Raw genomic sequence first — 17,904 nt, forward strand, 5'->3', positions numbered from 1 at the left:
TAATGTCTGTTTTTAGCTAGCTTTTGCAGCTACTGTAACATCAAAGGTGAAAAGTGATGATAAATAAAAGAGCAACTTTTTTGAAACAGAGAGAGTTTCTCTTTGGTTTTGTTTTATGATGATGAGGGGATGGGACCAGGCTCACAGACCAAACCTAGAGATTAAGGACCATCAAACGCATGCAGCAGTGTGCCGTGGGACATAAAAGAGAGAGCAAGACGGAGGGAGGGAGTTGTCTCGCCCTCCTCTCCTGCCCAGAAGCTTGATCGGAGGCATGCTCTCTGTTTGAGAAATGACTCAAATTTACCATTCCGGCATGCATGCGATTTTTCAACAACATTAAAAAAAGAAAAAAAGCATACAGTTCCCCGGTGCAGCTGCTAGCTAAAAGCTTTCATTAATTAAGACATTTCTTTTCCCTCTTCATTTACTTAATTAAAAAATGTGCTTGAATGTTTTTTTTATTCTTTCTTCTTTTCCCTCCAAATTTCCTTCCATTTCGCTGACACTTTAATCGTCCGTTCAATGAAAGTAGAAGACAGGATCTGGCCCCTAAAAATATCAGAGCTAATGTTGTGTGTGTTGGGAGCTCAGGGAGCTAACACAGACTGGAGAGGGCGAGTGTGTGTGTGTGTGTGTGTGTGTGTGTGTGTGTGTGTGTGTGTTCGCTCGTGTGGTGTTGAACAAATGGCGAGGCTACTGGGAGACAAGCTGTGCTGAGGCCAACATCTAATAAACTCCTGAGCTAAAGAGAAAAGGCCAGTTTGGTTCCTAATTCTTTAATCATATTTGATTAATGGTTCTCCAGCAGTGAGGAGTCATTTTTGCATTTAAAAGCTATACAATAATTAGTTCCTCTGAGGTTGAGGTTGGAAATTCTCTTTACTCATTTCCAGCTTACAGAAGCATCTCATATGGATGAAAGTTTTGTACAAGCAAGAGGGGCTCCCCGAAATTAGGCAAAATTAGCCTTTGAAGACATTCTGTAGCCTTTGGAGTTTGTCTGAATTCCTAATTGCAGCAGAGCCACCGAAAGATGAGAGGAGGGACTGAATGTGTGTGTGTGTGTGTGTGCGTGTGTGCATGTGCAGGTGTGCATGCATAGGCCCACTTGCATGCTTTATGTGTGTCTGGCCTAGATATCTTGAGCATGGTGCTAAATCTAAGAGCTAATATCCTGTGGTGGTTTGCCCCTCCAGAAAGGTGCAGACACCTCTGCTAGACTTGAAAAGGAGCTGTGATTAAACCTCTCTGAACTTATTCTGCTTTGGTTGAATCTCTGATAGTGTTATGGACCTAAAAGGAAAGGTAAAAAGTAAAAAAAGTCTCACAATATTTTACAGTTATTTCTTACTGTAATTAAATAAAATATCTAAGCCTTACCCAGAATTTTAATAACAGTTTTTTTTTCCAAGAAAGTGCCCTTTTTTGCTCTTATATATCAAACTATTTCCTCTCTATGAATTGCACTAATTATGCTCCAATCCACTTTAAATTCTGATGACCCTGTTCCTAACACACACTCACAGTCTCCACAATTAGGCGTTTCATTTAACAAAAACTTATTGGCTTAAATATATCAAACCATAAACGCTGCCGTATTGAAACACTTATTCCAATGCGAAAACTCAATAACTTAAAAGGAAGGAAATTTGTGGCGAAAGAGAAACCAACTAAAGCTGTCACCTGAATACTGATTGGTACTTTTTCATCTTTGATGTTGCAGGCTAGCCTATACAGAGGAGGGTACAGTCGCTTCACTCCCTACTAAAAGAAAGAAAAAAAGCGAGAAAAGACAGAGACATTACCCCAACAAACAAACAAAAAAATATCTTTAAAAAAAAAAAAAAGACACACACAAAACAAGCGAACACCTGGTCCTTGGTGGAGAGCTAAATCAAACTAAAAGCTTCCAGGTCCACATGCTGAGCCCCTCCCCTGACACCCTCTCAAGCCGATATTTCTACAACAACCTTTTTGATGTCATCATTGGTCTGCTCTTGTTTTGTATTCATTTTTGTGCTTTTGGTTTTCTTTTGGAAAGTTTTATGCACACGTGCATTATCTTGATTGCTGTATATGGGTGCTGTGTCACCATAACCAATGTGAGCCTACTGCAGCACGCATGGTGCATGCTCAGAGGTGTGTGTATGCAGCCGCTGTCATCTGACTAAGAATATACTGGGGCATTTCTATGATGTATACACAACAAACAAGGAATCAGGTTGATGCTGATCCATCCCATTTAGTTACTTCTCTAACATTTATCTTCCATGTAACATGTAGAAATAAACATCTCAGTCTTAGCACTCACTAACATGCCTTGGTAATTCTTAGTTCAAAGACGGCACTGCTCTGACTGCTTTTGTTTGTTTTGTTTTGTTTTTTGTTCTTTTTTTAAACATTGGAGTGTCCTACTGTTGTGCACTTGCAGTGGAGCCTTACAAGCTGTACTATGTGGTATGACAGCATGCAGAGTAAAGGGTCGGGAAGGTCAGATTCCTGTCTTGGACTCACAATGCTCATATGCCAGCCCAGTCTCCTGCAAATAACAGTACGTTTATGTGCGACTACTCTGCATCGGTGGGTATGTTTTGGGGGAAATGTTGCTTAAAAATTCATATCAGTACAGCTGAACATAAATATATGCAGAATGAGCATTTGCCTTTTCCACTGGCAGCCTCTGTTCACATCTCGTGTTCAGTGCTATTTTTAGTTTTTCATAGGACCAATTGCGCGGGAACACAGACTAAATGAACCATGTGCTTTAAGCTGCCTAAAATTACTTTAAGGGTTACTCGTCTTTTATTAGATCCTTTTCTAGTCTACGTCTTTTCTCCAAGCTCAAGCTGAGATGATGAAATCAGTTCTTCTAATACTTTATAAGGCTTCTTCAGGACCACAAAAGATATTCTACAAGTGCTTTGAATAGGCTCAATAGTTCTGTAAGCAGAACTTAGCATCTAAAATTGGTTGAGAGCCAATATAAGTAGCTGGTCCCAAATAACGTGGAATAATCTGTTTTAAAAGTCAGCCAAAATAAGATTGCAGTTCTGCTTGTGTTCTGTATGTCTTCCTGTTAGCAGTATTGCATCTCTGTGTTGTAGGTACAGGTGGTGATACCGTTGCTGTTTTGAATATTAGTTTAGAAGAATGGAGGAGCAGAATTGGTTGATGAGCCTGTACTCCTGCAAGACACTGGGGAAAAACTGTAAAATCATGTTTAGGGACTGTAGTCTGTAGAGCTGCACAGTTAATCAAATATTAACCATGATTTTGGCTTCCCACAATAAAATGAAAGTGATCAACAGCGATATCGACTTTTAAAATACTCTGTTCATAGAAAACAACAGAATAAAGTCATCTTTTGTCGTGTAATGCGGTTACTGAGGTTTAGTTACTTCGGGGCTTCTAAAGCAGATGTTCAGCAAGTGATATATATTATTATAATATTGATTAGTATAATTTTGCTATAATCTTGCAACATTTATTTCATGGGATTAGTGAAATTATTCAAATAACTGATTAGTTGCTGGTTCTAGCTTTTCAAAATAAGGCTTGACTGCTTTTTGTGTTTCTTATTCATTTTAAGTTGAGCCTCTTATTTTTTGAGGCAATTTAAAGATGTCAGCTTTGACCCTGGGAACTCATGATAAAGAGGTTTTTCCATACTTTGATAAGTAAACAGGTTAATCCATTAATCAAAAAGTTCTTTTACAGTTTGCAAAGATTTCCATTGCTCTGCAGTGTATGTTTTTCCAAAAACAGCACCGTTAAAATGCAGAATTGTCGCATATAAAATGAATTTGCAGAAGACACGGCTGTGTATCTTCACTAATACACCATGGCAGATGATCTCTACACAACATGTACTGTAACACCAAACATCTTCCACTCACACACACAGCAATGACACAGCACTGAGGTGGATGAACCTGACAGAGGGCTGTTTCTTCTACTTGTCACTGGTCTTTTTTTTCTCCTTTTTTTTTAACCATTGCACAAAATGTTTTACCTCAGGATAAGCTAACTGAAACTCACAAATTACAATACAGTGCTATTTACTTCTCAGCAGGCAGGGCAGTTTCATTTCTAACACAACCAGCAGGTTTGTCCTCTTTGCAACACGGCTTTCAAAAAGAGCTGATTTTTGAGTTTTATTTAAGCAGAGACCCTAAGAGAGGATGATAAAATAAGACTGTACTGTTGTTCTTTATTAAGACTACTGTATTATATATATGTAGACATATACTGTATAACACATCTTACACTGTATCCACACAAGTACAGGAAGATATTATATAAAAGCACCCTGGAGTTAGGAGACACAATGTAAATGTGTGTAGAGTGCAGACGTGCTCGCCTCTTAGTCGACTTACAGTCATTGCATTGGCTTCTATTACAACTTTGTGCTACGTGAGGTGGATTTAAAAATAAAATCTCTGTGTAGCTACTGTTAGCTGTCAAGATTTAAGTGCAGCTATGGAAATACAACTCAAAGCTATTGCCAATAATATTTAATTTATATGTACTCACAAAAGTGTTTGTGGTCTCAAAAGAAATCTGTTTGTTGCACTTTATTTGTTCACGTTTTTTCAATACTTTCTGATATGTAACATATTTATAAAGAAAAAAGTATCATATACAGCTAGTTATGTTTAGTCAAGATGTTAAAATGATATAATGTTGTATATCAAAAAAAGAAAATTAACCCATTATCTCATGAGTCAAAGAAAAATCTTTATGTGGGTAAACAAGCATTGTTCTTCCTTTTATATGCTAGTCCGTATGCTACGCACCATGTGGGGTTTTTATAAGACTAAAAAACTAACTTTGAATATTATTTTTACCATTTTCAAATGGGAGAGCTGGTTTGAGTATTTGAAGGAGTTTCTGATATAAACTCTGCAGCAGAGTACATGTGTGGGTGTTCACTTAGTGACCACTAGTAGTAAGCTAGACTGGAATGAAACAGATTTTTGGCTTTCTGATCTGAATGTGTGTGAATCTGTGCTGTGTGTTCATATATATATGTATATATATATATATATATATATATATATATATATATATATATATATATATATATAGAATGTTTGTGTTTGAGTGTGTGAGGAAAGAGAGGATGGAGGGACTGAATGCAGTTTGCAGTTGACATGAGTTCACTCCATGTCCCTGTAATAACATCACACTATCATAATTGTCATAACAAAAAGCAAACAAGACAGTGAACATTTCCTCATTTTAAATATTGATGGACTATTTTGGCTTTTAGTTAAAGAGACCCATTTGGTCTCCTTAACTAAAATAGCAGGGGTTGCATGTGCTAATGCTTTTGCTTTTCCTAGAAGAAATCATACGTGAAGATTGATGTCAAAAAGGTGCTACATTATGGATATTTTTACTAGAGAACTCATCACGTTGTGATAGAGACAAAACAAGGTGACCCTAATTTTCTGGCCACCTTACATATATGTTTGCAGACAATAAGAGAGCACGAGGATTGACTTTCATGCTTGCTCTGCTTGAGGACATTCAGGTAACATATTTCCTCCTCATGTAATAACACAGCACTGATAAACCATCTTGTTGAGTAAACCAAGTTTTTCTGCAACTTAATGAATTACCAATTCATTTCAGTCCTCATTTACAGTTACAATAGCTAGCTAAGAACACAAAGCATGATGCCAAGAGCTTCCGTGTTTTCTTTGACTGCGGTCTGAAACATCACTAGAAATGCATTTTATCGTCTCAGAAATGTTGCCCATATGCAACCTTTCCTTTCTCTTTCTGTCTTCATGCTTTAAGCAGACTTGACTTGCAGTGCCCTTTTCTCAGGCCTCTCATAGTAATCTCTGAACAAACTTGAAATGATCTGAAATGCAGCAGCACATCTTTGAAAGAAAACTGAACTGAGACAACGTAGTACTTTGGATTCAAAGGCACATTAATTGACTTCCTGTTCAATTTAAAATTCAGGTTAAGATGTTGCTTTTAGTTTTTATTTCTAACGAGAGTCCCCGTCTAGATCCTTAATAAAAGGAATAATCTTTTGCAGTTGTATAGAGAATAGTTCCAACAGAGCAACATTATTTCTACATTGAATGTGTGTATGTTTAATACATTAAGTACATTTTAATTATTATCGTCAAATACTTTTACTTAAGCCATTTTGAACATAAGAAAGCATCTTACAACATGATTCCGTCCACTACAACACAGCCACAAACTATAATCTCAAACATGATGGTAGAATTAATGGCTGGACTGACTGTAAGTCATCCATCAAGCATTCATGCACTTATCTGAATTACCACTTTAAACATCAAATGGTACAAAACTAATATTAATTATTTATTTTGGCTTTTGAATTCATAATTTGTGCTCAAAAATTAAAAGCATATCACATTGAGCTGGGACCATATTATCTTTTTAAAAGGATGTCAAAGACCATTTGCTTAGAATATCAAATATACTGTAAACTGTAAGTACAAAAGAGCAAAGTCATGTTCAAGTTACAATGAAAAACGCCAAATTAAAGATTGCAAGAAAAAAGGAAAACCTGGTCTTCCCTTCAAATCATGAGTAAGTTGATAGTTTCAAATTGACTTGAATATTTGAAACTGAGATTTTGGTAGTAATAGATTGTCCTATTCACTTGGTACTCATACTGCTTGAACGGACTTGTTTTTGAATTCTTTATAGTCAGAGTCTGATAATGTGATCATTTGCTTCAGATAATAACACTGTAAAGCATTAGCATCTGCAATGCAATTATGAGAAAATGGAAGTATGTTTGTGAATGTAAAAACATCTCACTGTGAGGGTCCATCAGGGATTCATGCTTTTAAATTTTTCTAACACTTCCCCCTACTGTCATGTTATTACTGGGACAAGTCTGAATATTGTCATTTTGAATTGCTCCTATCAGTCTGCACGGGTTTGTCTACAGTTTACAGAAAAAGTAAAAACCTAACATTGTTTAACTGCTTCAATGTCAGCTTATCAAGGCTTAAATGTTAAAGATATATCATATGAATAACTTGCAGTCAGTATTGTAGAGGTCTGAGCCGTTTAATTATGCTTATAGTAAGTCAAACGTTTGTGAATTTATAATAGAAACACTTTGAAATTTTTTGGTTTTGTTTGCTTTTGTTGTATTCCACAACCAGCTTGATATGCAACCAGACCTCTATTTGATCCAAACATTTGTTTGTACTTATTAATAGTAGTATTGAGATACGGTTTACATATCAGCAGAAAAGTACTTTTCATTCATCATTTATATTTACAAGTATTTGCAAAGCCCTGATAAGCTGGCAGGTGAATTTATTAATCCACCTAAAATATTTGTACAAAAGAAAACCAAGCAAAAAAGTTACGGTACTTGTAAATACATTTAAATGTATATACACACACTATATCACGATTCTCTGAGTAACTGTTTTATATGTATTCCTATATGAAGTGGGGTTATCTGTGTATTTTCAATTCAACTGAACTTGTTCTTGAATTCTATGTAATTTCTATAATGAGAATATATTGTCTGAAAGGTGTAAAGTAATTTTCTTTTGGGTTAATTTCATAGGTAAAAGTATACTATTATGATCCTTTTCTTTATTCATGAATTATTTTTGTTGTCAGTATGTGACATATAAGTAACCTCTGATTGTTTTCTGAGTGTCAGAATAAAGCAGTTATAAGAACATTATGTCTGCCGTCACATGTGGATGTTGTTGCTGTCAATTAGAGGGTTCTCCATTATAACCTGATTTCGGATTTTTTTTTTACTTTATTCTTTTAATATGTCCACATTATGTGTTTCTTTAAAAAAAATCTTTGTGGTGTCTGGCCATACAGATAGCTACAAATAGACCTTATTGCAATTCCACTTATAAGTAAATGAAAACAGAACTACCGCTTTGACAAGCATACCTCATTTGGAAGCACAACCAAACATTGAATAATCTAACATTCTGATAGTATATTGTTACACAAATTGGATGTACAACATTGCCTGTGCAAACTCAGAATTTTTTTTTAACTTGTATCTCCAGCTATTCCATTGGTTGAACAGTCAGTCGTGCTTTATTGGCAGGGTCAAATACACAGACAACATGTCTCAACAATCTACTTCAATAAAAAGCAGTGGTGTAAAAAAAAATGGCGTGACGGTTTAAGAGTTCAGTATGTTGTCCAAAATGTCATATGTATCTTGTCTAGAATGGCACAAAAACATCATAGTATTAGCCTAGCCGCGTTAGACAACCCACGGCAACGAATTTAATTCTCTGCCAGGGTGGGTCTAGTTACCCTCCATAAGGCTCGAGGCTGGATTCTCCTAAAACTGGCCGGACCAATCACCATGAAGTGTAGAGTCAGAAGGTGGGCGTAACGAAGTGACGACAGAGGCGTGACGATTCTGACAGAAACAACCAGCGCACAATAAACAGTTATCTTTTGACTCGGCTTTGGCCACAGCCCTTAAAGATTTGAAGCTAAAATTCTACTTGAAAGATAAACAAAGGACGGCACTGAAGTGTTTCATTGAGAAGAAAGACGTATTTGGACTTATGCCGACGGGATATGGCAAATCCTTAATATACCAGTTGGCTCCGCTGGTTGGGAAGCTAATGGGACTTAGCCACAATCCGCCGGTGCTCTCGGAACTACGTCAGCCTATTCGTTGCGTTGATTGGTTGCATACCTACCCAGTTGCTGCAGAGGGATTTGATAGACAACCTTTTAGCCCGCCTCCCTCCCTGTCGAGCTTCCCTAGACCCTTGTGCCTTCAGAAACATGGGTATAGCGTGGCTAGGCTATCATAGTATAGGATCAGGTCCAAAATGTGGCAAAAATGTCATAGTATTATATGTGGTCCAAAATGTCCTAAAATTTCTTAGTTTAGTCTGTCATCCAAGATGGCACAAAAGCGTCATCGTTTAGTATGTTGTAAAAACAGTCACTAAAATGTTATAGTGTAATATGTCGGACAAAATGTGTCAAAAGCTCATAGTATACTATGTCGTCCAGAATGACACAAAAACATGATAGTATAGTATGTGGTTTAAAATGGCACAAAAACGTCATGAAAGAGGTGTTTTATTATGTGGGCCAAAATGTGACAAAACATCATATATTGCATGAAACTGCACAAAAATGAAATACTGTAGTCGTCATCCAAAATATAACACAACACCATAGTTACTCTGCCCGCACAAAAATGTCATGGTTCAGTATGTCGTCCAAAATGGCAGGAAATTGTCCTCGTACAATATGTGGCCTGAAATGTCGCAACAATGCTATAGTTTAGTATTGCGTCTGAAATTTGACAAAAATGCTATCGTACAGCATGTACAATGATGTATATGCTGTATGATGTATCGTATGTCGTCCAAAATGGCAGAAATACAACATAGTTTAGTATGTGGTTCGAAATGTTTAAAAAAAATGTCATAGTTAAGCATGTCCTCTAAAATTTGACATCATGGTTTAGTATGTGGTCTGAAATTATAGAAACACATCATACTTTAGTATTTCGTCCGAAACGTCACAGTATTGTATGATAAAATGATGCAGAAATCCAGACCTCAGTGATGAAGTGGAAATAAAATGGTTTCCATATTTGGCTAATGCATGTGAATTCTGACAGCCATCATATGCAGACATCACTTCTGAAAAGACAAGAAGTTCACTCCAAATCTCTTACTACCATACTGCATACTATGTCAAAAAAAGGTGTATGTCCCAATCGAGAATCTCCCAAATACAGTATGGCAAGGATGTCCTACTAAATCTGCTCGCATCTTACACTTTCCAAGACACAATGTTTTAGTCAACACTCATCCATAAACCTCATTACATATATCGGTCTATCAACAAGCATTAGCCCTGGAAAGCACACAGATAGATGACAGGTCATTTTACACCACAGACTGCGACACTTGTAGGTGTTATTTCATGATGAAAGAGTATGTGCTAATTGTATGCATACTATAGGCAGATGTAAGGGTAGCTGTACTATGTAACCAAAGTTAAAGTGCACGATTTAGAAAGCTGGGGGATTTAAAAATTGAACTTCCATGAGCACCACAAACTACATTTCCTTCACCTCTATTGTACTGTGATGGCTGCAGATCCCTCAGAAATATATCTGTGTAAATAAATCCAAAGCTATCTGCATGGCTCAGAACTTGTAGGTCTAAGTAGACTTCACAAACTGTGAGTGAAAGAGGCACTGGCTCTAATACCTGTACGAACCCTCTCCTGAATTCTTCACGTCCATGGGTGATTAATATAGCACTTTCCGTTCTAGGCTGTCTGACCGCGAGGACTATATGTAGCTTCAGCGCCATTGTGCTCCCTCCCCACTGAGCTGTAAGACTGCATGTGGATATTTTTGTATGGCGGGTCCCTTGCGAGCGCTCAGTAAATCTGAGGTAGAGAAGAGATAGAGGATGTGGAAAAGCTAAGGGCCGGTTCCATTATGAGAAGAAGAGGAGGAGGAGGAGGCATGGTGGACGCTGATTGAGGACGCCACATGTTTGACTGTTTGTCTCTCTGGATTGGAAGTTGGGTGGGCGGGGTAACGCACTACAAAGCCGTTTTGAAATTAAAGCCTCATCTTCTTTCATTTACTTATTTTTTCATCAGAAGTGCCACGGAGCTGCTGAAGATCACTCCGAATTAGTGAGCATCTGTCATGACGAGGGTCCTGGGACACTTGCCTTGCCTCGCCTGCCCCTAACACCCACACGCCCCGCCCCTCTCTCCTCTGCTTCCATCCAGCCCCATTACACTGAGACTTTTCACTTTGCACTGCCAAACTGCCGATCTCCACTCGTATGATTACAGCTCACTCTGATCTTTATTCTGGGGAGAGCAGTAGCACTAGTTTTGGCAGGCGTAAGGCCTCTGCTCCCGCTTCTTTTATGCCACATTACGAGAGCGGGATGAAAGCTGAATGAAGCTGTTGTGTCTCTGCACTCAAACTTTCTGCAGTTGGGTTTTAAACGTTGTTTCCTTTTGGGTGTTTTTGACTCTGTCGCTGTGAACTTTTCCTCCTTGTAACAGTGTACACTGCATAGAAGAAAAAAATGTTGGGGGATTTCAAAGAAAGTGTGTGTTGTTTATTCCATGCATTATCTCATATATTTACTTATTATAAAGCCTATACTTTCTAGAACTAGATGCTCACCCCTAAAAACTTATTCAGAGAAAAATAAACTTGCACTGAGCTGCTCCACACTGACTTTTCATAGCACCTCTCAGTATGTATCAGAAACATAACATTCTGCATATTTACTACTCTCCCCGTTTCTCTCCCTGTTTCCAGTAAATACAAAATGAAGAGCTGTACTCAGTATTGATGGACATCACAGATGAAAACAACGAAGAGAAGAGAACTAGCTTTAAGAAAATAACACAAGACGACGAGAAGGAGTCCCCCTACTGAGGCTGGCGAGGGAAGACGGGAGGCGTATAAAGTGACGCCGCGGCAGCGGTGTCAAACCAGCCACAAACTTGACAGACGGAGTGAGCCAGTTTCCACCAGGGACCACCTTTTTGCCGAGTAGAAAAAAGACAGAGAGAGAAGGAAAAGTGTCCCGTTATTATAAAACATTTTATTTTTCTATACTTTTGTGATTTACAATGGTAAAAAAAAAGTGTATAAAGCAGTATATATGTACAAATCTGTTTTTATGTTTTTTGGTAAGGGAGATGAACAGTTGGCCCTTGATGCTGATTCTGTGGTATGCAGGAAGGAGGAGGGAGGAGTTCCCCCTCCTCTCTCTATGGCACACTGCTCTGTCGCCGAGGTCGTGTAAAAAAAAAAAAGAAAAAAGTAAAAAGAAAAAACTATTAAAAAAAACTAACAGAAAGGTGGCAGGGAGAGCTCGGCATCCAGGCAGAAGCACTTTCTACGCTGTACTTCCTGTGGGTGGAGTCAAAGGTCAGCCTCCTGGTCTCACTACTCCGCCTTCTTCCTTCCAACATCCCCGACCTCCTGACTTACTACCTTCCTTCCTTCCTTCTTGGGCCGGTGATTACGCTCTTTCCTCCTTGTTGCGGTGTCACTGGCCTCCAGCACCTACTGTTAACAGCGTCCCCCGTGGATACTGTCGTGATGTCACTTACTTCTGGCAGCACCATTGGGCATCCCCGCCCTCCCCAATGGGCAGCATCACTGGTTTACAGCGTTGGGGAGTGGGGGGGGTGAACCACGGCGGGACGGTGAGACGGTATAAAAGCCGAGCCTCCCCGTCTGCCCCTCTCCACGCCCCAGCAGAGGTCACTGACTGAGGACTAGTTTGAGAAAATGGCGCAGAAGTTGCCGACTTAACTCACCTGCCAGACTCCGAGCCCAAGCCTTTGTGTCACTGCACCGACGGACAAACTATCAGACCAACGTGATGATAAGGTGCATACAACTACCAAGGATGCACGTTTCCACCTGACGAGAATAACTCATCAACGTCCATGTAACAAATTGAATTATAATCGAATAATCCCATTGTACTACATCAGCAGGTGCATAACCAAAACACAAGCCTGAGGCATATAGACTATGTCGCTAGATAAAACATTATAGAAATACAGTAGTGCCCATCCAACGGTATCAAGGAACGAGGGCTGAAATATGTCAATTTTTTTGTCAATGTATTCTGAGAATATTTTTTGTGTGTTTTTTCTTTTTTCGTTTAGTTTTCTTTTGCAGCACTGAAAACTTTTAAACAGGAAAAAAAGTTTTAATTTGGTGGAAGCGAAACCTTAATTCTTTATATCAGGAGAGTCACTGTAAACGTGTTTAATCAAGAATGTTGGTTCAGTTTTTGAATGTACTTTAATGTCTAGGGTGTCCAATAAGTATGTATTCTTTTTCTGTATATAAATATATATACATATCTATTATATGGGCTGTGGTGATGTCAGGGAATAGAGGGGGTGGGCAGGAAAGCCTCTGGCCCCCAAGCATAGATATCAGACCCCCCTCCAACTAAATATGTCCCTGATATTTACTGTAACATGTGATCATGTGTTTTATGATTGAAAGTCTGATGGTGATAGTGTGAACTGATCTTCCCCCAAAACCCACCTTTTACCACACAAACACACACACACACACACACTGAGCAAATACTCACACATTAACAGCAAATTACACACACATACAAGCATTTCTGCCCCATTCAGAGCAAAACATCACATCCTACTTTTAGCCGACAGACACTATAGAAACAGAATCACATTCGCAGTAATTCTGGCCCTTTCATTGGAGCTGCAAAGACTTGCTAATTAGTGCAAGGTGTTGTGGGTGTCAGATAAAAAGTTTATGAATATTGATTTTTCTTTTCTTACTTGAACCAAAGTATGATTTGAACACAGTCTCAGTGCTCTTTGATCAGGAGACAGCGGGACTCAGTGATGATGGCGGAGCCCGGATGTGTATTGACGTGACCCAGATTTTATTCACTCATCACTGCTGAGGAAGAGTTCGCTTCTCTTGCTAATATAACAAACCTTGCTGATGAAGCCCGGCTCGTAGCTTCCTGCAGCAGCCTCGGTTTATGAACCGCTGTTCTCATGCTGACCCTGGTGGGCGGGCGGTTTTATTGCGTATTGGAAATAACCTGCTGGCCCTGAGAAGAAACTTTTCTTTTTCATCAGAGGCAAGCAGGTTCGGGTGAAGCACAACTTTGTTTGAGAGTTCAGGGTACACTACTAAGTTAGTAGTGGTTTTGTGTGAATTATTCTAAGAAGGTAAGACTCGGTAAAGCTCCTGACTTCCTGTACAAAACTACAGTGTGTACTGTTAATATCCTGTACAGTAAATCTCACCTCGCACTTCTTGATTAACTTCATCTTATTTCAGGTTAAAAAAAAAATATACTTGTTCTGAATCAGGGCTCCTACCCACGCGACCTCTGTTCATCTGTAGACAGCTTCTCATATATTACAAAGAGTATCTATATCATGGCAACTAACTGTTGTGAAGTCTAATTGGGGTAAAGTCGGTCATTTGTTCTCCCATGCAGCGATCATATTCAGGCTTAGCATCTTCATACCTGTAGGTTTGTTTCTGAGAGTCACATGATTCATCTGGCCTACTTACAGTACTACAGACTTGTGGTGGGTCAGAAACAACTCAGGAGCAGGTTGGAGTTTTACTTGAGTGGTAACTTCACGGGAGGCAGAGCTTCTCTAAAGGTCGATTTAATCGGCAGCGATAAAGAGCCACAGTTTTTGTTTGTTTTCTTTTTGGTTTGTGAACACGAAGGTTTGGTCACATGGTTGGATTTTGTCCACTGAATTATCTATGCATTTTGCAACAAAAACACTTGATGTCACTTGTGATAGGCACATTTTGGAGAGAAAGCACTGTTATCTTTATTCTAGTTAGCTGCTAGCTGATAAAATCTGAAAGGATCAGGCTGGTATTATGGTGTGTTTTAATTTTGTCAACAAATCTCATGAAAAGACAAAAACCAACAATGTGAGAGTTTGTCTCTCGCCGCTTCCCGACATCTGACTGTGTCTGCTGGTTCCTAGTGGAGACATAAGTATTTAAAAAGGGAAGCAGCTGGCATCTGTAGTTTTTAGCAAGCATTACTCAAACCTAAATGCATTTCACAAGGACTGTTCAGCAGCGGATTAATCCACATTTGGTGCTCTAGGGAGTGTTTGTATGTGGAACTGAGTCAAAACAAACTACAGGGTGTGGTCGTTATAATAATGGAAGTGAAACAGTGTGACTACTGATGTATGGAGCTATAATGGACAAAGACACGTCAGGTTTTGGCGCCACATGCAGCACTTGCTCTAAGGATATGTTTGGTTTTGGTCTGCTCATGAGATTTGAGCTGCATCTCTGCTCATTTTTAATGTGTTTGATGTCAAAGGTGAATACGTAGCATTTCTATGGGACTGTGATGCAGACATGCATGTCAGGTATCAGGCTTTAGTTTGTGCAAACTGACATTGGTTGACTATTTTTAAAACAGAAGCCAACAGTTGGCAAGTTGTAACTTGCAGTGTTTAAAATAAGTAGTTATTTTACATTGTTTCTATTATTATTATTAGCTGTAGTCGTAGTAAAAATAGTAGTAAGGGACTGTGTGCAATGTCGTCATTTGAAATACTGTAGTGTAGCTAGCTTAAAGCTCATTTTCATCTGCAGTTCTCCAGCACTTCACAGTTAAAACAGCGATGTACAACTCTAAACATGTAAGATAATACCAAGTGCATCATTTCCTCTTATTTGTTTAAATGTGTATACAGCTTTACAGCACATAGGTGTTTGGTAGACACTGAAAACAATGTGATAAAAATGCCATCTGGCCACATTAAAGCTCAAGCTGCAGTAATTAGTACTTTGATCACTTGCTTTGGATTTCTTTCGGTTATCCGGGGGCGGAAGATCTTAACCACAAAAAAAAGAAAAGAAAGAGGGCGGGGAGAGAGAAAACACAGCTCCCAGGCGTTTCTTTTCACATATGTGTGGTAATGAATAGTCACACAGTCTCATCCTGCTTACAGGTTCACTCCTGTTCTAGTAGCTTTCACTGCATGAAGGTATTTTGTCCTATTTTTCATTCAACAACTACAGCTCTCGTGAACGCAGCTCCCTTTGATAGTTCTTCACTCGCTCGGCCTCATGGGAGCTGTAGTTGAATATAAAAACAACAAAAACAGCAAATTTTATTGCCTTAGAATTTTCTGTGGATTCATCACAGACTTTTGATCAACTATGAATATATGAAATATTGACTAATATTGTTAGTAGTGTTGGTAGCCGCATCAGCATCAGTGGTCAAGTTTGGTGTAAGAAAAATGTTGGCTTTTGTTATTTTTAGGTGCTTTTTTTTAAAATGAAAATTTTTTTACTGTGGCTGTTTGTCCCTACTAGCTGGTGCTTTGTAGTTTACGTCTGCATCCAGTGGAGCTCTGCCTTTAAAAAAAATAAAAATAAATTGATAAAACTCCAGCCTGCACCTCTGCAGTGGGATGGAGCGGGGGGGCGGGGTTAAAGTGACCCTCCCTTCCTTCAGATGCCTTCAGTATAACGAACTGGTCCTGATCTTCCTGAGCACAACTGCTTGAGCTGTGACACTAGCAGGATGTCCCCTCCGAGAGTCCCCCGCTTCCACCCCCCGACTCCAACATACCCACCCCCATACGGCACCCTCTCAACTCCCCCCCCCCCCCCCCCCCCCCCCCCCCCCCCCCCCAAGCCTTCTAGTATGTGAGTCGACTGGCCCCTTTTGTATTCCTGGTGTTCTGTACATAATAACCCTCACCTTTCCTTACCTCCTCCCCTCCTCCCCCAGATGTCCTTTCAGGGGGAAAAAGAAGAAAAAGAAAAAAAAAAAACAAAAACAAAAATCCTCTGACTCCCCGAAATCTTGTATTTTGTTCTAATAATGACAAAATTTATTTATAAGGATTTTTTAAAATCTATCTCTTTCTCCTTTTTGTAAATGTTCCAGTTAAATAAAGTTTAAAAATGTTAAAAAATTAAATGGATATATTGAAAGGTTAAAAAAATGTCTCTAGAAGTCCCTGCCCCCTCCTCTGGCTCTGTACTCTGAACTTTGTGTTTTTGTTTTTTCTCTTTCTGTATGCTTCTCTTTATGTGCTTCAGATGAAGAGTTCTATTTATTATGACATTAACGTTATTATAATTATGACTAATTATTAATATTATCATCATCCTCATCATCCTCATTATTATCATTAATAAACTTGTCTACTTCAGCTCCAGAGTCTCAGTGCTGTTTTGTGGTGAGTAATGAGTTGCTGCGTGCTCGGGGTCGACTGGGATTCATGGTAACACTACAAATCCCACGACACAACATCACTGCGACGCCATATGAGATGAGCCAGGTGGAATGGGGTGGGGCCACTCTCCCAGACCCATTTGTCTTATGCCAAACCCCCTCCGGGTCCACAAGATGGAGAGCACCTGTCTGTCACCGAGGCCGCCATTTACCCAACCGGAGAAAGACAAACTCTAAGACTGAAGCCTGCGAGTGGAAAAATATAGACGCATGCCTTCAGGGGGATGCAGGAGACGCAAAAAACACAAATGTAAATACTTCAAAAGATCAGTGCCTCTCCATCATTGTTGACTTTGTTTAATCCTTTGAGCCTCTACAAACAATGGGAGATGGGATTTTTTTTGTCACAACAAAAAAAGAGAGAAATTGAAAATCCAGAAAACATTGTTGTTATTTGTGTCACTGCTGTGCAACATCAAACTGTGCACAGTGTGGCCTGTGCATGCTCTCTTTCAGTAGGTGAATATGCATCCTTTTTGGATGTTAAGAGTTTTTAGTAGCCTAAGGCCTGAATTGAAACCAAGTCGTTGAAGACATGTCGCAGTTCCATACTACTTCCGAATATTACACAGTATTTGTTATAAACTGATATCCTTGTTTGTCTAAATAGGTACAGACTCTTAACAATCTAACAGCATGTGAGACCTTATTTACACCGTCAGCTTAAATCTGCAGTAAACAACGTGAAATGCAACCTTTGCAAACCAAAATTTGTGATGTGAAATGCAATTTCAATCAGATGTCAACATATCCACCTCAATATTCATGCTCTGACTGCTCGAATCCGATGTCAAAGTGTCTTTTGTGTCACCTGTGACACAGCACATCAAATCCAAAGTAACAGAAGTTCTAGAAAAGAATCCATGTTGCTACTAGCAGAGAGCTATGGACAAAGAAGCGAGCAGTCCTTGGACAGATGCTGAAATAAATAGCCTGCTGGCGTTTTGTGGGGAGAATTCTGCACAGGCAAAGCAAAGCTGGAAGCAAAGTTTCATCACCAGTGTAGCCAAGAAAATACTGACACCTGCGTCATTACTACATGCAGACAGGCTAGTGATGTCTGGAC

The 17,904-nt window shown here is 39.2% G+C and overlaps 1 protein-coding gene across 10 annotated transcripts in view; it reads left to right on the forward strand.

The window, feature by feature from the left end:
* Positions 1-16,755, forward strand: part of LOC110948477 (RNA binding protein fox-1 homolog 3-like) — a 550,111-nt gene extending 533,356 nt beyond the window's left edge. For 9 of the 10 annotated variants that reach the window (XM_051941123.1, XM_051941117.1, XM_051941119.1 and 6 more), the window contains one exon: positions 1,727-7,711. In XM_051941123.1, the coding sequence (XP_051797083.1) occupies positions 1,727-1,771 (45 nt within the window). In that variant the 3' untranslated portion in view covers positions 1,772-7,711. Of the gene's footprint in view, positions 1-1,726; positions 7,712-11,335 lie in introns of those variants that run through there. The other variant, XM_051941122.1, reaches the window with a different exon arrangement.
* The last annotated feature ends 1,149 nt before the right edge of the window (positions 16,756-17,904 follow it).

Source organism: Acanthochromis polyacanthus, chromosome 21 (assembly GCF_021347895.1).
Source record: "Acanthochromis polyacanthus isolate Apoly-LR-REF ecotype Palm Island chromosome 21, KAUST_Apoly_ChrSc, whole genome shotgun sequence".
NCBI lineage: Eukaryota > Metazoa > Chordata > Actinopteri > Pomacentridae > Acanthochromis > Acanthochromis polyacanthus.